General features: G+C 33.1%; 1 protein-coding gene across 4 annotated transcripts in view; it reads left to right on the top strand.

Moving 5' to 3' along the window:
* The window catches only part of LOC101901541 (elongation of very long chain fatty acids protein AAEL008004), an 83,740-nt gene that overhangs the window by 48,612 nt on the left and 11,819 nt on the right, over nucleotides 1-23,309 (top strand). For 3 of the 4 annotated variants that reach the window (XM_059125303.1, XM_059125305.1, XM_059125302.1), the window contains 2 exons: nucleotides 14,520-14,606; nucleotides 22,671-22,756. In XM_059125303.1, the coding sequence (XP_058981286.1) occupies nucleotides 22,693-22,756 (64 nt within the window). In that variant the 5' untranslated portion in view covers nucleotides 14,520-14,606; nucleotides 22,671-22,692. Of the gene's footprint in view, nucleotides 1-14,261; nucleotides 14,282-14,519; nucleotides 14,607-22,670; nucleotides 22,757-23,309 lie in introns of those variants that run through there. The other variant, XM_059125304.1, reaches the window with a different exon arrangement.

Below are 23,309 nucleotides of genomic sequence, written 5' to 3'. Positions count from 1 at the left end.
AGCCACCTTTGGAAAAAAACTGTTAATATTAGGTCCACATCGTGGTATTATTTCCCATATAAAGGAACTCCCTATTTTCGGTATTCTGACGATTTTCCTCAATTTTTTCAACGGAATTGTCTGAAACTTCCTTATAGAAAAAATTGGAAATAGGCCCTCATTTTGTCTTTGTATATAAAATGTTGACCCGGTCGAACTTACTACTTCTTGCCCTGTGTCCTAGGAACCATATATAGTGGGCCAAAGTGTTCCACCTTATCTATTATTGATAAAATATTGGAAAGTGCAAAAAATAAAGAAAATCTAAAATTTATTTTCTATTCTATGCCAATAATTATAGATCAGAAAGATCGGGCAGATAATTCTCATATACACACCAGATCTCTGGTTGAGACAAATATTTTGATATATCAAGTTTGAATAGAAGCGCTTACTTGTTTCGCAAGCTATGAGAGATATAAATATTTAAAATTGTGATCCTCTGTGGGGAAGGTACCACAAGGAGTGGATCGATGTCCACCATCTTCACACCATATCTTGTTGTAGGTAGAAATATTGAGATGTGTGAAATTTAAACTGTGAAATTGGACGTTTATTTCGAATTTATTCAACATTTTGACCCGTTTTGAGGTACTTAATGGAGTGGGCCGATATCGTCAGTTTTCGAACGCAAAGTTTGAAAAAATTTTGATTGATCCCTTCTCTATCTGTGGGGTAAATTATTTCCTTTGAAAATTTTGACCTTTTGTGGAGAGGTACCAGAACAGTACCCACTTTAGCACTTGTATTTTCCGAATTAAAGAGATTTACATTCGATTTTTCTTAAAAAAATTATCATGCTATTGACCGGCCAAAAGTTCTTGACCCATAAGAATTAAAAAACACTTCACAGTTAAATACTGCGCAATCAAAGAATAGATTTGCACATTTTGCATACTTCCAGAATGTTTAATTAATTAATTAATTAAAAATTACGGAAAATGCAGTTTTAATTTTTTGTGCAAGAACCTAGGTTAACATTTTTGTCGTCGTTGTATTTAAATTTGTTGGGGGATAATTTATTTCGATTTCATCAAAGAATATTAGGAGGAACCCCAAGAACCCCACAATGAAAGCATTTGCATTCTAAAAACTAAAGAGTGTCCAAATAATACGCAAATTAATAGTAAACAATTTAATTTGGCCTTGCCAAATTTCAAGAATGTTCGAAATAATTAATTTTGGAACATAAATAAATGCCGCAAATGACACCACCTGTTTTACTTTAGTTTCAAAGAGTGATTTATTTTGTTTAGAGAATATATTAATTTAATAATATTTTAGTAATAATTATCTTTCAATGGACAATAAGAATTAAGAAAAAATCTTTGGGTGACGTGTGTCGTGTGTGTCGTAATTAAAATTAATTTGTAAAAAAATTAATCTTTTATAGATTATTTATGGAAGTTCAATTAATAATTCCATTATTTTGTTATGAATTTTAAGGTAATCTTATCAATGTAATCTGACATATGTAACAGCTGATGGGCATTGTGTAAAATAGCTTATCCTTTCAAAAAAAAAAAAAAAATAAAATAAAAAATAAATAATAAATAAATAAATAAATAAAAAAAATAAAAACTAAAGTAAAACATATTAGAAACTCGGTTTTCCAACATATTTCAATATTAATTTCTAATATTCCGGCACACTAATCGAATTTTTTTTAATTAAAAAAAAACAATTTTATTGATATTATGGTCTGTGTAGGTACGTCGAAAAAAACTAAATGCGAACGAAAAAAAAACAATTTAAATTTCTCTTTTCCAAAAAAATTTGAATTTATTTGAAGTGAATAAAATTATGGAGATCATACCTAAAATTTATGTTTTTCTTTCGTATTCATTTGAGCTGATATTAGCCTTTATTTGCACAATAAACCTGAAAAAGGATAAAGTTTATATGGGAGGCTATATCCAAATCTTAGCCCACCACAATAAAATTTGGCAAATGTATTTTCCTGGTGCCAAATACCATTGTTGTCTAATGCATATTGCGAATGTAAGGGACTTTAACAACAAATCGGATGAAAACATGGGAACTAAAGCGATTTTCACTTAATTTAAATTTACTTGCTTCGGTCAGATGTGCCAAAATTCAGGGCATTTGGACTGATATTGGCCATTTGGTGCACAATTAACGAAATCATTTGAAGACATACAGGGTGATATGAAAGAACTGCAACCAACTTCAGGCTGTTGTCAGCAGCCGTACAAAATTATTTTGGTGAGAATTTTCCAGAAAAAAAGTTATTCGTGTTGGAATTTAAGCGTGATAGTGTGATTTCTTTATTTGCCTGGAAAACCACAAGTGGCTATCGTTAGAGCACTCCAGCATTTAAATGTGAATAAGTATATTGTGTCTCATACCATCGCGATACTGGTAGTGTAGTCTGACGTCAAGGAAGTGGACGGAAGAAAACAGCAACATCAGCAGAAATGATCGAAACCCTCGTCGCATCACAATATTCCATTCGGCAAATATTGAAAAATGAGATCGGGGTAAAACCATTGAAATTCTAAAAAGTGTACGAACTTACACCCCAACAGAAAGAAAATAGACTCAAAAAAGCTAAAGAGCTGCTTCGCTTGGCCGAAAGTGTTGAACTGCCTGTTTTCTCCGATGAGAAAACAACAGTTTGTAAAGTTTGCTGTCCGACAGCCCAGCAGTTTGTAAACAAACAAAATGGTCGTGTTTACTTGCCAAAGAGGTCAGCTGAAAATGTGCACCTTCGGTTGGCCACCAGAACTCAAGCGCCGGCCATGGTGATGGTGTGGGCCGCCATAACAGCCGATGGTCGTTCTCCGCTCGTATTAATCGACGGTGGCATCAAAATAAATACCGAATATTATCGCTAAAATATTCTGGAGGGTGTATTAAAGCCTTGGACACGTAAACATTTTGGCCGCAGACCTTGGACATTCCAAGCACCATCGCACTCAGCACGCCCAACCCAAGAATGGTTACAAAATAAGGTTCCTCGCTTCATTTCCAGCCACCATGGCCACCAAAATCTCCGGATACCAATCCGTTGGACTTTTGTGTCTGGAGTATTTTGGACTAAAAAATACTAAACTATCGATCACCTCAAGTAAGCGCTTCGCTGGCACTGGGCCAAAATTCGTGCCAAAGGTGACCATTAAAATTTGATGCTATTTCCGACATTTTTTTCTTTCATTCAGTAAATTAAAAAAAAAAAGGAAAAATTTGACTTTGTTGACTTTGTTTTTTATCTCACCCTATATGGGAGCTATATCTAAATTTGAACCGATTTTCACCAATTTTAATAGGGTTCATCGCGTCTTTGGGTCAAACAAATATTGTTTGGAAATTTTCATCCCAATCGGGTAATAAATGCGACCTGCATTTTGTTCACAAAAACACATAGACAGAATGGCGGACGGACTGACATGCATACATCGACTCAGAAAGTTATTCTATGGTCTATAATGGTCTACATCTCCATGTTACAAACAGATACACAAACACATAACACCCTTACCACTATGTGGCGTAGGGTATAAAAATTCAATTTTTCTTTTTAGTGTTCGGGAATAAATATTACGAATTAGTACTGAAATATTTTAAAAAATCGAGTGAATTCAAGTAGAAATTGTTGAAATTTTATTTAATTTTGAAAACATATATAAAGGATTTTTTTTTCTAAAAAAGTCCATCCAGATTGTTTGGATTTTATAGTTCTCAAAATGTGCAACACCAAACTAAATTTTAGGTCAATACCAGCTTTTTTTGGTCATGTGGTCACATTTGAAAAAAAACTGTAAAAATTTCAAACTTATTTCGATAGTTTTGGTGTTTGATTTTATTTTAGTTTTTTTTTTTTTGAAAAAAAAAAAAAAGATACGTTATGCAAACATAACGCACCAAAATAGGCACACATGTACCTACATACAAATTTGTTTGTTTCTTTGTTAGTTTTGGCCTTGACTGTATGCAAATCGGTGCTATATATTTTTTTCTCTGTTTTGTTTTAGGGGCAAGATACCTTTTTTTGAATGCGAATTTATGTAAAACGTTTTGATATTAGTTTCTTTAGTTTTATTTTTCGTAGTTGTTGTACTTTTACTTTCATATCCCCAGAGAGTGTGTGTGTGTAGCATTGCGTATGTGATGAGTTTTCATGTGTGAGTGCGTGTGCGCGCCAAAAAATTTAGAATAATTTACATAAATTTATGAATTTGGTATTTTCATATACATATTTTTCGTTAACTTTCCCTTCAAGTTTGGAGATATGCATGAGAAATATTTTGAAATATGAAAAAATGAAATAAAAATGGTTGCATACATATATATATTATAAAAAAATCCAAAATTTTTATTTTTGTTAAATAATTTGGTGTATTTCAATTAAATTTGCCATACCTTCCAACTAGAATGGTACATAAAAAAAAATGATATTAAATTTTTATTTGGAAACGATCTTTTTCAGTTTTTTTTAAGATTATTAAAATAAGCTGCAATTGCTATTTCAGGTTTTTTTTTTGTAGACAGATTATATGATTTTAGAAATACGTATTTTGTAATTCTGATTTGGCCTAGTTTTCCCATTGTAGAGGATATAAAAAATTCTTTACGACACTATACTATGGTCACTATACTATGGAGGGTATATACAATTTATGATTCCTTTTGTAACCCATCGAAAAAAAGTTAGAGCCACGAAGTACATACATCACCATAAGATTATATATCGGTTTAGCCATGTCCGACTGTGAAAATCATTGTAGCTATCGAACGGAATTTACAAGTTTGATAAAAATTTAAATAAAAATATTTCAGATTCGTGAAATTTAGTTATTAAAAATTGGCCATATAGGTCTTGATATATCACCTATATAACGGTATCGCGTAATTTAAGGTATTGTTAGGTATTGTTTACTCATATTCTAAAACCGTTATTCCCATTCTATTCCCTGTGGAGAGAAAACGTTCTCACAAAGAACTTTCCATATAGGTCCGAATAGTAGTCGGTTTTTGGATGATTTTATACACATTTTTCTCAAACTTGATTTTTGGGAGTTCACAATAGGTACCACCTTCTCAGGCAAAAAATATCTACACAGGTGCACGTTTTCATACGTCCCTATATTCGGTATATACATACATTTTTATACCTTCCACCTTGGAAAGGAAGGTATATTAACTTTGCCATCCCGTTTGTAACATCCGTAAATATTCGTCGTAGGCCCCAAAATATATATTCATAATCAGCATAAAATTCTAAGACGATTTAATGATGTCCGTCTGTCTGTCTGTTGAAATCCCGATACAGGCCACATTATTTGACGTAGAGCGTCAAAATTTAGCAGAATAATTTGTATTGTGCTTATGAAGGTTGGTATTAAAAATGAGATATATCGGTGCACTTTTTGGTATAACCCCTATATAACGGTACCTCCCGATATTCGGTATTTTGATGATTTTTGCCACATTTTTTCATGGATTTATCTAAAAAATGGTATTTGTTGGTCATATTGGGTCCTAGTTCGTGTGGCGAAACTTTGCATGTATAGGCCCACGTTTTGGTATAGCCCCCATATGACGGTACCTCCCGATATTCGGTATTTTGATGATTTTTGCCACATTTTTCACGGATTTGTCTGAAAATTGGTATTTCTAGGTCATAATGGGTTCTAGCTCCGGTGACGAAACTTTGCATGTATAGGTCCACATTTTGGTATAGCCCCAATATAACGGTACCTCCCGATATTCGGTATTTTGATGATTTTTGCCACATTTTTTCGTGGATTTATCTAAAAATTGGTATTTGTTGGTCATAATGGGTCCTACTTCGTGTGGCGAAATATTGTATGTATAGGTCCACGCTTTGGTTCGGTATTGTGATGGTTTTTGTCACATTTTATCACGGATTTGTTGGTCATAATTGGTTCTAGCTCCGTTGGCAAAATATTGCATGTGTAGGTCCGCGTTTTTGTATAGCCCTATATAGCGGTGCCTCCTGATATTCGATATTTTGATGATTTTTCCCAAGTTTTCCCACGAATATGTCTAAAAATTTGTATTTGTGGGTCATAATTGGTTCTAATGTTTCCATTACCCTAAGGTGGAGGGCATTAAAAGTTCAGCCCGGCCGAACTTAATTTTTTTTTACTTGTTTCCAATAACTACGGGGGAAATCCAGCAGATTCTGAAAGTAGAGGTAAAAAAAGATGAAATCCTTGCATTTTAGGTAGACAGGGTTGCCCATATTGGACGGACCTTTGGGCCTATTCCAATCGACGAGGCTTGTCCGCAGGCAACATTCTTTGCGTCAATTGAATTTTGTACGGGAACAAATGCAAATCAATGCGAATAATCCGTTATAAAGTGGACCGAGATATGCCCAACTGCTGAGAACGGCGTTTTTGGGATGTTCTTGGGGACCTCTCAACACTGGCTCGTACGGCAGCGATATTCTCGGCCGATCGCCTTGGTCGACTTTTATATGGCCTCTTCGGATTAGAAAGAGCCTTAACAGTCGAAATTTTTTCGTATAAACGTTTAATGGTGTTCTTAGGAGCCGCACTTCTCACGTGGCGTGTATTTTTTCATGGTAAAAATCTGCTTGGACTGACCCTTTAAACGCGGTATGTCATTAAGCGATGTGACATCTCTGTCAAAAGTTATGGCGTTGCCAGATGAGTCCGTCGAATATAGGCAACACTGTATAGTGTCTTTGGCACTGTTGCTGTTTTAAAATATGCCGAAAAAACTAGCTTTAATCTAGATAGTAAATTACTGCATCAATGTTCAAAAAAAAAAAAAAAAAAAACCGTCTACATATTTTTTTGATCGTTTTTCCATGGACTTGTTTTTAGCCAGGTCCGTCCTTATGACCGTCTGTAGTAATCACACTAGAGTCAAAACGAATTAAGATAGGAAGCTAAAATTTTGCAGAATTCAGTCTTTTGTGTGCAGGTAGGTCAAGTTCGAAGATGAGCTATATCGGTCCACTATATCGTATAGCCCCCATATAACGGTACCCTTCGATATTCGGAATTTTGTTGATTTTAGCCACATTTTTCAATGGCATTGTCTGAAATTTTTAACACAAGGAGTTCCTTTCTGTGTACTTTATCCCCTTGGAAGAGAATTGTCTACATCGGTCGAAGATATCGCATATACTCCATTAAACGGTACCTCCCGATATTCGGTAGTTTGTTGAAGATGTGTGCGAAAACCATTAACATTCCACAACAATTCTCCGGCGTTTAATTATTAGGACCTGATTATTGTGTATTAAATCTACCACTACTCATAATCAAGCTTTTGCTGATAATAATATTCGTATTTAATTTTTAGTATATTTATATATTAGAATATTATATAGGATTAAATCAGATTTCAGTCAGTCAAATTCATAATACCCAGAAAATGACACAACTAAGGAATGCAACAAAGTACTTTATATTCAGTTAAATATTTATTAAATCAAAAGAATGAATAAAATTAAATTTCACAAATCGGATGGATGGATGGCGCGGAAAACACTCAGACACTTATAAAACAAAAGACTTGCCATAATATATATTAGTAAATGGAAATACATTACTATTTGGAAATTATTGATATTGTACCTTGGAACCGGCGTTAAAATATTTTCAATTTATTATGAGAAGGCTTATTCAAGCTATTAACGCATTGGTAATCGCTTTGGAATTTTTATAATGCGATAATATTTTTTTTCTACATAATGATTTTTCAATGGAAATGAGTGACTAGACATAGTTCAAGTTATTTAATATTGTTAAATGTTTGACATATAAATTTTTTTTATTTTTTTTTTGCAAGACATTCGTGGCTTACATTAACACCATTTACTTTAGAACTCTTTGCATAAATAAATTGTACTTGTTCTTGGCGACCATTGACGATCTCCTCAATACATGCTACATTCTGTTCGATTTTTAATTTGAACAAATTAATACAAATCCGTGACTTGTAATCGGTTGTGTTCTGATTTTCTAATTCTCTTTCTTGAAAACGAAAAATGTGAATTTTGTTCTTTGCAAATTGAAATCGCTAATTGGATGACTACAACATTTAGATATTTAGGTTAGGTTATTGCAAATGAATTATTTTCTTTTTCTTTTGGGTTAAACTCCTTCATGTTTATTTCATTATTCGATTTTCCAGATTTTGTAAATTATTTAGACGACACCGTGTCTGCAATTTACGGACATTAAAAACCATGTCAAATCGCATATACCTGGTGGAAAATAATATATAAAATGATAAAAAAAATGCTCAGCGTTCAGCGAAGTTTTACAATATTAAACCAGTAAGGAAAGGTCAAAAGTCGGGCGGGGGCGACTATATGATACCCTATATATTAGAGCGTAGAGCTCACATAACGAAAAAGTTAATAAGGGGAATTTATGTGAAGTAGATCATGCCTACTATGAACCTCATTTGAATGCGTATCATGGCTTTAGAGTAGTCACAATTTTGGAACTATATCCAACTCTGAATCGATTTTCAACAAATTTGACAAAGCCTTTTTGACCTCTAGTACCAAATAACATTGCTCTATAGTGCACCGGACCGAGTTACACCAAATTAAATATTACATATATGGTGTGCAATAACCGTAAAATCGGATGAAGATGTATATCGAAGCTATATAGATATCTGGACCGATCTCGATAAAATTTGGCAGAGGTATTTTCGGTCTGTATGTGATGTCCGGTATCAAATATCAGTGTTGGGGTGTATACTACGCATGTAAGGGACTTAAACCCCAACACAGATGAAAAATATATCTGGGAGCTATAGTTATATCTGAACCGATTTTCACCAAACAAGATGTATTTTCTTCTGGGCTGAATTCGGTGGGATGTACAAAAATCATTGGACTGAAATTGGCATTTTGGTGCACAATAAACCTGAAATCGGTTTAAGATATATATGGGAGCTATATCTAAATCTGAGCCGATTCTGATTAAATTTGGCAGAGGTATTTCTGGGTTTATCTGATATCCGGTGCCCAATATCATTTTGGTGGAGTGCATATTACGTGTGTGAGAAACTTAAAACCCCAAATCAAATGAAACATATATATCAGAGCTATAGCTACATCTGAACCGATTTTCACCAAATTTGATGTACTTGCTTCTAGGTTGAATTTGTGCAAAAATTTAGGTCATTTGTTTTTATATTGGCCATTTAGTGCACAATTAACCCGAAATCGGTTGAAGATAAATATGGGAGCTATATCCAAATCAGAACCGATCTTTATAAAACCTGGCAGAGGCATTTCTGCGCTGTATTTGATATCTGCTACCAAATATCATTCTTGTGGAGTGCTTATTACGCATGTAAAAAACTTAAAAACCCAAATCGTATGAAAAATGTATATAAGAGTTATAGCTATATCTGAACCGATGTTCACCAAATTTGATGTGCTTGCTTCTAGGCTGAATTGGTGGGATGTGCCAAAATTCAAGTCATTTAGACTGACATTGGCCATTTGCTGTACAATTAACCCGAAATCGGTAGAATATATATAGGGGAGCTATATCTAAATCTGACCCGATTTTCACCAATTTTAATTGGGGTTGTTCTTGGCCAAGAAAATATTACTTGGAAAATTTAATCTCAATCGGATAATAAATGCCCTGCATTTTGTTTACAAGAATACGTGGACAGACGGTCTGATACTCAAAATTAACTATGGGTCTATCTCGCATACTTCTCCACAGGCACTATGTGGTAGAGGGTATGAAAATGTTACATTTCTAGCTCCATATGCTGTTTTTTCTATTCCATTTTTCGAATAATGATTGTAGCACTGCCACTGACATCGATCAAGAAGTAGCTTACCAATCAACAAAAAATGGAATTTTCAATCAAATTGCCCTGAGGATCCCATGTACCACGGCCCCCCTCTGACAACGTCGGTGCATTGCATATATTTAAAACAAGATCCTCAAAAAGGAGGTCAAACCGAAAAAACTCTAATGTAAACATACTACAATATTGGAAGCCTTTCAATTGATTTCTCAATCATGAGGAGGGCAAATATTAATTACAACTCTATAATATTGACATCTCCCATATTGAATTGCTACAATCTGATCCCAGTCACGATATATAGTTTAATATTGAATTCTGCCAATGAAAGTAATTTCCTTCTAATTGTTGGAAAATAATTTATGCTTTCAATTTAATATGAGGCACACTTGTTTCAAATGCCAGATCAAATAGCAATTACCTTTTCTAAAGAAAAAAATGTTTTTTTTTTTTTTTAATTTTCCATGAACTATTTACACTTTAAATTCAATATTTGATATTTCTATGAAATTATCATTTTTTTATTTTCAATAGTTTAAAAAAATCTTAATTGTAATTAAACATGTTGTTGCATGACGTCCAACTAACTAGCTGCCGCCGCCTGCCAATGCTAGCACACTCGTAATTAAATATACAACTCGCGTTTTGATGCAACGAAACGATGCCGTTTTATTGTTTCTTTTCCGCTTCATTTCACTTGAGAACCGGAAATCGAATAACAGTTATATTTAATTATTCGATTTTTGTAAGGAAATTGATGGAAGGCAATCTTTATTTATACTAAACTGTACCGAACAAAAACGGAATTTTTTATTATAATTTTTTAAATTATTAGCTTTTTTTCAAAAACATCATGTTGACATGAATTTTGCATGTGCTCGATTTAGTTGTGCGATAGTGCATCAAATAAAATATTTGAAATTCATGTGTATTTTAAGGCATAAACTGAGGAGAGGAGTAGTTCTAATTGGGAATATTTCGAGTTGCGATTTTTAAATACAGCTCAATATTGTACAAAAAAATTAAAAAATATACACATTAAATGAACAAACAAACATTGAAGATAGTACTTTTTTTCAAGCAACATCAAATAAAATCATAACAAAAAATTGAATCGATTTGTAATTTTTTGAATTCCAATTTAGAAAATATGGCGATAAGTTCGAATATTATAGTCAAATCGGCTACAAAATTCCAATATCGGGTTGCCTTTATATGAACAATATTCCAACATTTTTTTAAAAATAATATGAAATATTTTTTGGAAGCCAAAATACAAAAGTGGCGCCCAATCAATTGGAAAATGCTGCTTGGACCTTATAAATATCTAGAGCTGGGGGTTATCATTTCATGGAAGTTGTGCCAAAATTGGACCTGCAGTGAACATTTTTATACCTTGTCATAGACGTTACCATTCGATAACCTCAATTATAGTTACATCGGCTCCAAAATTGCTACAAATTTTAAAAAGAATACAAAATATTTTTCTGATGCCAAAATACAAAGGTGGCGCCCAATCATTTTACAATTGAATTGACTGCTAGAAACTTCAAAATGTCTATAACTGCGGATTATCATTTCATAAGAGTTGTAGCAAAATTGGACCTGCAGTTAACATTTGTATACCTTGTCGTGGCCGTCGCAATTGGGTAACCTCAATTATAGTCAAATCGGCCCCAAATGTTCCAAATTTCTAAAAATAATACAAAATATTATTCCGAAGCCAAAATACAAAAGTGGCGCTCAATCAATTAGAAATTCTACTTGGACCTTATAGATATCTGTAGCTAGGGATTATCATTTCATGGGAGTTGTAGCAAAATTGGTCCTGTAGTGAACATTTGTATATATTGTCATAGCCGTCACAATTGGATAACCACAACTATATTCAGATCGGCTCCAAAATTGCCAAAGTTTGTAAAAAGAATACAAAATATTTTTGCGAAGCCAAAATACAAACGTGGCGCCCGATCAATTGAAAATTCTACTTGGACCTTCAAAATAAAAACAGCTGGCGATTAGCATTTCATGGGAGTTATATCGAAATTGAACCTGTAGTGAACATTTTTATACCATACATTATAGTATTGGGATGTTTGGGTTGTGGATAATTTCAGGTCCATTTGATGGTACTCGTTTGTAGATCCAAACGCCAAACATTGTTAAGGTCCTTATATAGTTTTTACCATATTAACCCTATAGTTTGAGATGTATTTGGTAATATTTAGAGTAGAACTTGGAAATTTGACAGTGATCTTTGACTTACATCCGGAATCATTGGTGCAACAATTGAGTCGTAAAGATAACTTCATGATTAAGTATTTTGGCGGACTGCGAACTCTTCTAGAATTACGAACATAGAGCTTTGTTAAAAATCTTCTGGAGGGTATATTAAGTTTGCCATTCATTTTGTCTGCAGGATTTTTGGTATTGAAAATGGGCCATATAGGTCCACGTTTTGGTATAGCCTAGCATAGCATATAATGGTACCCCTATTTTCGGTATTTTGGTAATTTAAGCGACATTATTCACCGGAAATGTTTTAAATTTGTTATTTGAAGCTCAAAAATTGTCCGTGCAGGTCCACGTCTTCGTATAGCCCTTACATAACAGTACCTCCCGATATTCGGAATGTTGATGATTTTAGCGACATTATTCACCGGAAAGGTTTAAAATTCGGTATTTGAAGTTCGTAATGAATATTACAGCCTAAGACAGAAAATTGTCTGTGCAGGTCCACGCCTTCATATAGCCCCCATATAACGGTACCTCCTGATATTCGATATTTTAATGATTTTAGCGACATTATTCACCGGAATTGTTTCAAATTTGGTATTTGAAGTTCGTAATGCATACTACAGTCAAGACAGAAAATTGTCTGTGCACGTCCAGTTCTTCGTATAGCCCCCATATAACGTTACCTCCCGATATTCGGTGTTTTGATGATTTTAGCTACATTATTTACCGATTTTTTTTAAGATTCGCATTTGAGTTTTGTAATTAATGGCTTATGTCAAAAGAAGCCTATGCAGGTCCACGTCGTCGTATAGACCCTAATATAACGGCTACATTCAGTATTTTTAGGATTTCAATGGGATTTTTAACGGATTTCAACGGGATTTTTAACGGATTTTATTTTTTTTTTGAAAATTGCTAAATTCGTTCCAAATAGTGGAGGTTATTCAAAGTTCGGACCGGCTGAACTTACAGCTTTTTTTCTTGTTTTCATTTCTTCTTTGTTTGGCGACTCCAAGACTCGAGATCACAGCCATCGAGTTTGTGCCGACGTTACATATTACATGGTACTGATGAAAGTAAGTTAATCTTCATTGTATTTTTAAAATTACCACTGGAAATGTAAAAATAAGTTCCTTTAAATTATCTTTTAATGGGTCTTTCGGCTCATACAGCTTCCAAATTATTGCTGGAAATTTATGGAATCAAGACGTTGTATTAAATTTACATTTCTCAATATCGAATTGTATTAAATTTACATTTCTCAATATCGAATTATGACGTATTTTTCAAATCGAAAAATACTGAATGTTCCCACACAAGACTCCCTTGGGTGGTAAATCACAGAGATTCGTAAACAATTCAATTATTGAATATTCCGCTACGTCATTGAGAGTTCAATGTAATTAGGAAACGTAAGACTGAATAATTCCTCTTCCTCTCTCACTCTTTCTCCCATTTAATGAAATAACAACAAAACCACAATAACAACAAAATGGAACATGAACACTTAACACTTGTATTATTTATTAATTAATGCAGTTTTTGCATTTTTAACATTTGATCTTGACTTGGTCAAGCCAAGTCTAGCCAAGCCAACAAACGACGCAGAGCCAACAACAACAAAACAGCGCCGCAAAACAAGTGACTGAAACAGTTTTTTGCAGCAGCAGCAGCAGCCAAAAGTAAAGCAAATATTTAACGATGAGCATTCATTCTTTTACGAAGCGACAACGTTTCGGGTGTGTGAGCCAGAGTTTTATGGGACAGTTTATTTTCGACTGGCCATCGGTTCACATTAAATACTGCGAAAAAGAAGAAGCAGCAATAATATTCAATTCAAGTGTTTAATTCTGCTGCTCGCGTTCGAATACTGAGTTGACTCTGGCTTGGCGGGCGAACCTTTTTCTAAACGAATTTCGCAAACGGCAGCGCATTCACGTGAAGGCTGTCGCCAAAGTTACAAGACCAAAAAACTAACAACACACAAAATAAAAACATTAACTGAAAAAAAAAAAAAAATATTAAATAAATAAATAAATGAAAACATCAAGTACAAGCAATAATAAATATACAATTTACTATATAAAAAAAATAATCTTTTAAAAATAAAAATATAATTTAATAAACTTTGAAAAATATCCCTTTGTAATAAATAGTATTTTTTAAGGAATTCGTATTAACTGTTTTTAAGGTGTGTGATTTTATGACAAATTAAAAAATAAATGATATATTTACTTATATGATAAATATATATTTAAAAAAAATATTTTTTGTTCATTTTTATAATTTTGATTTTTTTTATTAACGAAATAACAATTTTTATTCATTTGAAGAATTAAAAACTTTTTTTAATTTTTTTCAAACAATGATTTTAAAAATCCTTAAATAACCATTTATTAACCTGCTTCCCTCTACTATTTTCTTTTTAGGTTTAAATAATATAAATAAATTATCCTATATATTTTTTGGATAAGGATCTATCAGTTTTGTTGTTAATATTTCTACCTGCAAATTTGGTAAGTAAAAACAATTTAAATTTAAATTCCATTAACAATTTTTTTTAAACAATTTATAAATTAAAAATTAAATGCCAACTGAACTACTCTTGGCGACCAAACATTTTTTCCATGGAGATTGGACTTTTAAGTCAGTAATAATTTGAAAACATTCATTTTATACTACAACAAATCTACTTTCCAAAAATGGGGTCTATATAGCTGCAAAATAAAACTATTTGTAGGAGAAGAAATTATAATCCTCTAAAGTGCAAAAATTCCAATTTGCAGGACAATTATAAATAAAAATTGATTTTTATACCCTCTGCCATGTGGCTACAGAGAGCATATATCATTTGATACGGTCAAAACGTGCCTAGTCGAAATAACGGTTTTAGACCCTAGGTCTCTTTGGACCAAATCCGTTTCAGAACATTTGGAGTCGATCTAGCGATGTCCGTCCGTCCGTCTGTCTGTCTGGCTGGCTGGTGCGCACGATAACTCTCGAAGGGAGTAACGGATTTCATCCAAACTTGGTACATCGTAATATTTTTGTCAAACTTAGATCGAGTTCGGAGATGGGTAAAAGTTCCACAAAAGTTCGAAATTTTCAAAAAATATATTTATTGCACAAAAAGAGAAATTATAGTTCGATTTTGCTCCAACTTTGCAAATCCTAATATTTGCATCAGTGCTAGGTCAGTTGCGAAAATGGACAAAATCGGTTCACTCCATCTAGTACCTCCCCAACAAAGGGTCAAAATTTTGAATAATTATAACCCTTATAAAATGTGATGTAAGTGTGCGATTGACTTCGAATTTCACACATCCCAATATTTATATTAACCCAAAGTCTGGTGTTAAGATGGAATATATCGGTCCACTTCTTCTGATACCTACCACACAAAATGTCAAAATTTTCAAAGAAAATAATTCACTGCACAGAACGAGAAACGATAATCCGATTTTGCTCCAACTTTGCGAGTCCTTATATTTGCATCAGTGCTAGGAAGGGTGCGAAAATAGACAATATGGGTTGACTCCATCAAGTACCTCCCCCACATAAGGGTCAAAGTTTTTAATAGCTTAAACGATCATGAAATCCGAAATAAGCGTCTGGCTCTCTTCAAATTTCACACATTACAATATCTTTTCACAAGGTCTGGTGTGAAAATGGAATATATCGGCCCACTCCTTCGGGTACCTCCCCCACAAGGGGTCAAAATTTTAATATCCATGAAGCTCAAAAAACGCGAAATTAACATTCGATTCCATTTAGACCTGACACATTTCAATATTTCCACAAACATAAGATCTGCTATAAAGATGGTAGAGATCAGACAATTTATTCTGGTACCTTCCCACATGGGGTTCAATATTTTACACACAAAACCCTCAAAGAAGGCGAAATAGGCATTGAACTCTCTTCAAATTTCACAAACCCAAATATTTTTGCTAACGAAAGATCTGTTGTGAAGATGATATATATCTGCAAAACCCTTCTGGTACCTCACCCATCTGTCATAACTTGCGAAACAAGTCGGGATTCTATATACAACTTGCTATATCTAAATATTGCTCTTAACCAGAAACCTTAGACGGAAAAATGTCTATGCAGGTCCACGTCTTCGTATGGCCCCCATATAACGATACCTCCTGATATTCGGTGTTTTGATGATTGTATGTATTGTATTTTTCAATGGAATTGTCTGAAAATTCACACAAGGAGTTCCTTCTGAGTACTTTACCCCCTGGAAGGAAATTGCCTATGTATGACGGTTGTCTATGCAGATTTTTTTAACATTTTCAACTTCCTTTCAAATAGTGGAGAGTATTTGGTTTCCTTTTCACTTGTTAAGCTTAAAAATTCGTGGGAGCGCATAAAAGTATGCTATATAGATAAATGTGAAAAAAGTCACTTTACATATGACTCTAATATGATGTGTAATTTGATCTTTACAAATAATAGTAATCTAAAAGTGTGCCCAAACTTTTTATCGTTTGCAGATATAACATATATTTTTGTTAAAATTTTAAACCTTTCATGATTAAAATTCAAACGATGTATTGAATGCTTCTTTAGCAGTTAGTCAACTATTTGAGGTCTCTTGACATAATATCTCTGGAATTCGATCATGGTCACCTTGCCAATTTTTAACAGCTCTAATTGATTTTTAAACATCTTTCATTTGAAATTATCATTCCAATGATCTCAAAATGATCTCATAACATACACACTTACATCCGAGCAGAAAACTGACTTCTAGTGGGGAAGTTCACAGATTTCTATCTGCAATATAATCGAAGTGAGATTATTGACGAAAAAATACATTCGGGCAAATAAAAAAATAATTTAATTCAGAGAACTTTGTTCTATTCCAACACAAATCTTTCCCGACCCTTGGCGAAAACAAAGTTGTGTTAAGAGGCTGCAAATGCATGGAACACATTCAGTTTTATATATGAGGTACGGCATATAACTTTTTTTTAGAAAATCGAGTGTAGATTCGGCTGAGTGGCAATATTTCTACTCTTCAATTTTTGTGAAGAAAAATTCGTTCAACTTGACCCGGGCAAATAAAAAAATAATTTAATTCAGAGAACTTTGTTCTATTCCAACACAAATCTTTCCCGACCCTTGGCGAAAACAAAGTTGTGTTAAGAGGCTGCAAATGCATGGAACACATTCAGTTTTATATATGAGGTACGGCATATAACTTTTTTTAGAAAATCGAGTGTAGATTCGGCTGAGTGGCAATATTTCTACTCTTCAATTTTTGTGAAGAAAAATTCGTTCAACTTGACCCGGCCACTACTTTCCCATTATGTCTCTGGACTAAAATCCACACCAAATAGTGCAGTGACTTGGGATAATGGAGGGATTTTGAAAAGGGAAAATCAACGCTTCAGGAAAGCAACAAAATTATGCTTATTTTTTTTATTACACCTGATACCGAACCCTTTTTGTATAACATGGCTCTATGTCATGTTATGTCGGTCATGCCATAATGTCACATGTTATAATGTCTATCAAATACTGGATACATGATTGACATTTCTACGTATCGAAAACATATTTAATAAATAACTTATGCCTATACCTTATATTGTGTCGAAATTCTGTTTTCAAAGGCACCATATAAATTACAAAAAAAATTACAAAAAAATGCTTAAAAATCTAAAGAAGCAATTACGATTTTCGAATCTAGAATATGTACATTGGCAGGGGTTTTATGGACACTAATTTCATATAGATGTACATATTATAGATCTGACTGACATGTGCGGAATAAACAAACACGTGTTTGGGCTTTTTAATTAAGTACTTGAATTTTTTTTTTTGTGTCAAACATCCAGCCTGATCATGTAATAAAAACCCGTCTCATAAATCTAAATTTTAACAGTTCTAATGGCCACTGTCACTGATCTCCTCCACTTTTACCCACATAATATATTTTGACAAATTTTTAGCACGTTTTTAGACTAGATCTATAAAAAAAGAGGCTCTTAATTGGTACCTGTCAGGCATAATGAGCCAACCTGCCAGCCAGCCATCCCATGAAGCGGTCACCTCAGAATTTGTATAACAAATTGACAACCACCACAAATCATAGCCGAAGAATTGACAAATTAAGTGTAGCTTTTTGTTGTTACTGTTGTGAATTGTCAAGAAGTAACCATTTGTATTCATTAAAACAATACATTTGAATACATTATAGCGAATTGATGTTAAAATTATTGTGGTTTGTCTTTATTGGCGGATTATTAAATAAATTATTTGGGATTTTTTTTTTGTATTGGAGACATCTATGCCTATTACTCAAAGTACATGGGTATGACCAGGCAGTTTTTCTTCTTTTTTTAGAAAATTAAATCTTTGCAAAATAATCGATTTTTAATTCCTTGCAAAAATTCTAAACCAAAAAAAAAAAAATATATATATATATATATATATATATATATATATATATATATATATATATATATATATATATATATATATATATATTTTTAAAATCATAATAACAATATAGATAAATATCAAAGTCGGCACAATTTTGATATTTGACAAGTGTTGTTATTATTCGAACAGCTTACCTTTTGTTGGGAAGATACGAAAGAAAAGGAAGGAGAGGGATGGACCAATGTATTCTTTCTTTTCTCTTCACTCGTTATTGAAAATCTCCGCCCTTTGTGGTAGATGTACGAGTACAGAGGTATCGAACCTCAGGCCTCATATGGGAATTATAAAATTTTTGTAACAATTCTCGATTTTTAGTTCCTCTATAAAACCTGAAAGATTGGCGGATACATCCCGGTATAGCCCACAACCCAAGTTTGACAAAAGTAATACGACGTTTGAAAAGTCATCGTGCGCTCCAGCCAAGCAAATAGGCCGACATGAGTAGATCAACACAGCATATACTACCATTATTTTTTGTGGCACATTTTGACCCATATTTTCAGGAAAAATGGGGTATTATGAAGTTTAATAGACAAAAGAAGAAAACACTTAAAAAATATTCAATATTTAATTAATTGGCACACAGAAATATCAAAGTCTGTGCCAATTCGAAAACTATTTAGTCGAGCTCAAGTCAAGTAAAATTAGTTTTTCCAAATTTTTATACCTTCAGCCATATGGCTAGAGAGGGTATATATCATTTGAAACCGCCAAAACGTGTCTCATCGAGATAATTGTCAAACTTAGATCGAGTTCGGAAATGGGCAATTTCGGTCCACTCCTTCTTGTACCTTCCCGCAAAAAAAAAAGCGAAATTTTCCAAAAAAAATAAAAATATTTTACTACTCCAACTTTGCAAATCCTAATAGTGCTGGGTCAGGTACGAAAATGGGCAATATCGGTCCACTCCATTAAGTATATCCCCCACAAAGGGTCAAAATTTTAAATAATTATAACTATTATAAAATTGTAATGTAAGGGTCCGATTGCCTTTAAATTTCACAAATCCCAATAATTTTATTAGGTGTCAAGATGGAGTATATCGGTACTGGTACCTCCGCCACAAAAGATCAAAATTTTCTTTCAACAAAAAAAAAATTCTGCAAAAAAGGAAGCAATAATCTAATTTTTCTTCAATTTTGCAAATAGTAATATTTGCTTCAGTTCTAGGTGAGGTGCCAAAATTGATAATATCGGTCCACTCCAGCATGTACCTCCCACACAAAGGGTCAACATTTAGAATAATTATAACTCTTATAAAATGAGAAGTAAGCATCCGATTCTATCCATCATTATCACAATATCTTTATCACAATATTTTTACTAACCCAAGATCTGGTGTGAAAATGGAATATGTCGGACCACTCCTTCTTGTACCTCCCCTACAAATGGTCAACATTTTTAAAATTCATAAAGTTCATAAAACTCGAAATTAACATCGATCCCATTCAGACTTTGTACATCTCAATATTTCAATCAACACAAGATCTGTTATAAAGATGATAGAGATCGGACCATTCCTTCTGGTCTCTCCCCCACAAAGGGTTAAAATTTTGAATAACCAAAAAGGTCATAAAATCCGAAAAAAAACATTCGATTCTCTTCAAATTGCACATATCACAATATTTTTATTAACCCAAGGTGTGATGTGAAAATGGGATATATTGTTCCATTCCTTCTGGTACCTCCCCCACAAAGGGTCAAAATTTTGAATATCCCTGGAGCTCATAAAACGCGAAATTAACATTCGATTTCATTCAGACTTAGTACATCTCAATATTTCCATCAACAAAAGATCTATTGTAAATATGAAAGAGATCGGACCATTTCTTCTGGTACCTACCCCACAAAGGGGCAACATTGTGAATAATTATATCTCTCATAAAATGTGAAATAAGCATCCAACTCTCTTCACCTTTTTCACCCATCCTAATATTTCTACTAACACAAAATCTGCTGCAAAAATGAGATAAATCGATCTACTGCTTCTGGTACCTCCCCACAGAGTGATCAAAATTTTTAGCAATAAAACGCTCTAAAAATGCGAAATAAGCGTCTGAATCTTTTCAAACTTCATACATCTCAATATTTCTACTAACACAAGATATGGTGTGATGATGATAGATATCGACCTTCCCCTAGGCAACAATTTCAAATACTTAAACCTCTCATAACTTGCGAAACAAATCAGCGAGTCCATTAAAACCTGGTATATCTTAATATTTCCCTCAACAAGAGATGTTACGTAAATGCATTTTTCTGCCAACTCCCTCTGATACCTCCTCCTCCACAAAAAGTTAAAATTTTGATTTACAATTATTCGCTCAAAATTCGATTTTCTTTACATTTTGCAGGTTCCAATATTTTTATTAATATTAGATGAAGTGGAATACTTCGATTCACTATATCTGACACCTCACGCAGATTTTAACATTCTCTAACAATTATCACATATCTCATCAAGTGAAGTATATATTCGATGTAGTCTAAACATGACACATATATCAGAGAAGAATTGGACAATATTGGCCAACTCCTTCGGCACCTCCCCCATAAAGGCTCAACATGTTGAATAATACGTAGTGATGCCAAAATATGCTTAAATAAACGGACAATAGCTGAGGGTATACATCCGTCGACAAAAACCGACGGGTATTTTTTAACTTGAAATTAATTTTCAATTCGTTGTAAAAATGTAAAATAAAATTCAAAATGCAACATTTTACCACTCGGTTGAATTCCGACACAGATCGTGGAGGACATTCTTTAAATGACATTTTTTTTTTATTCACAATTTATTTTCTACAACAACAACCTGGTCTTTTTTGTTGTAAATCATGCATATAACTTATATAAATATATCTTCATAGGTACCACAACCATCCAGCCGTCCAATGCCCTTTATATTTCCAGCACGTCTATCAAAAAATAGGCCTTTAAATATGAAATATTTTTTGTTCCTAAGAAATCTTTATATGTTAACTGCTTCCGCATTGTATTTTCTCAAAAGTAGCTGTCCTTAATCCTAGTTCACTTATATTTTGCAATTGTGTGTGTGTGTGTGTGTGTGTGTGTGTGTGTGGAAATTCCCCATTCGAAATAAACACGTTACTCCACACCACACACTCATAATAATACCAATTATGCCGCTCATCGTCATTATTGACTCCCAACATTTTCTAGCCTTTAATTTTGCCATGATTCTTTGTTGTAGTTGTTGTTTTTTGAATATCCTTACGAAAAACCAGTAATTAGTGGAATATTTCCTTGGATTGTTCTGGAGCTCCCCCTCCATTATTTTAATGCAAAATGATGTGGAACAATTTTTATTTTTGTTTTGTTGACAAGTCAAAGCCTTGGCTTTCGTTTAATTTCATGGAAATTTTATGTGGATTTTTGTTTATTGCTCTTGTGCTGTGTGGTGTTGTTATTGTTGCTTGCTATAATTATTGGTTAAAAAGAAACAGTTTTTATTTTTATTAAATTTAAATGATTGCTGCTGAATCAAATTAACGTACACAACTACGTCATATTATTGGCAGTAACGTTTTCATGGGTTGTTTTTTTTTTTAAGTGGATTCCTGTTTTTTGCTCAATAACCTTTGTACTCACTCAACACAGCCAGATTCAAAACAAAAATATATTTAAATAAAAATATGTAATAAAAAATAAACAAATAAGAAAGACGAAAAAGAATGAAACAAGGAAGGATCGAAGTTTCTATTTTTTTCTTCACTGTCAAAAAATATGTTCAATCTCAAAGAGCATTAAATCGATTACAGGCACATTGTTCGTTCACCCTTCAAACCATCATAGTTCTAAGTAATGTGTACAAAAACGAATACTAAAATAAATCCATTTTGACAAATAATATTCAATTGAGGATTGCAAATTAACTTTGACCTATTCCGAACCATCATCAAAATGTCCTAAATTGAAGCGGCAGCTAGTAATCAACTCCTAAAACTGCAATTGCCTAAAACTGCAGTCCTTACAGACAAAATATACACCGAACCGGCCGATCTTCATTCACACATATTTGAATAATTGCTAAGAATTTAGGCTATACCTACATTTACATAATATTATTAATTGTTTTTTTTTCTCTCTTTTCATTGCAGTTTTTATTGAAACAAATTAAAAATGGCTCTCGCAATTGTACATGATATATATGACTGGTACAGGGATCTCATGGACAACAAAAGTGGTAAGTAAACCCTAAGTGAAGAAATATTTTTTTGCCCTACTGTTAAACATTTCCCTAACTCTTTTAGGATCTTGTAGACATAAGTAGTAATTTGATTTATATTTTTTGTGAGATCTAATATTTTTTTATCGCCTGAAAGTATGCTAATTATCTTTATATATATTTGTGGGGCCAAGTATTAAAAGTTGGCACTCAAGGTGGAAGATGTATTGATATATAAAATATATTTGTGGATATTCCGTAGCCCTACTACACATGATGTTAGGGTCATATGTAAAGTGACTTTTCCCACCATTAAATCTGACATTTTTATAGCATACTTTTAGACGCACCCCAGAATGGTTAATTAAAAAAAACGGTTGACACTATTAAAATAATGGAATGAATGGCATTAATCGGTGTATATTTGTGTTTACAAATTGTCGGGAGCTCCTCAAAGTATTCTATAAAAATACAATATATAAAATGTGAAAAAATCACTTTATATATGACTCTAATTCAATGTTTAATAACCAAGGACGAACTCTATTTAAACTGAAGATAATCGGTCAAA

The sequence above is a fragment of the Musca domestica genome, unplaced genomic scaffold (assembly GCF_030504385.1).
Source record: "Musca domestica strain aabys unplaced genomic scaffold, Musca_domestica.polishedcontigs.V.1.1 33, whole genome shotgun sequence".
In the NCBI taxonomy this organism is placed as follows: Eukaryota; Metazoa; Arthropoda; class Insecta; order Diptera; family Muscidae; genus Musca; species Musca domestica.
This window is presented reverse-complemented; position numbering and strand designations above follow the sequence as displayed.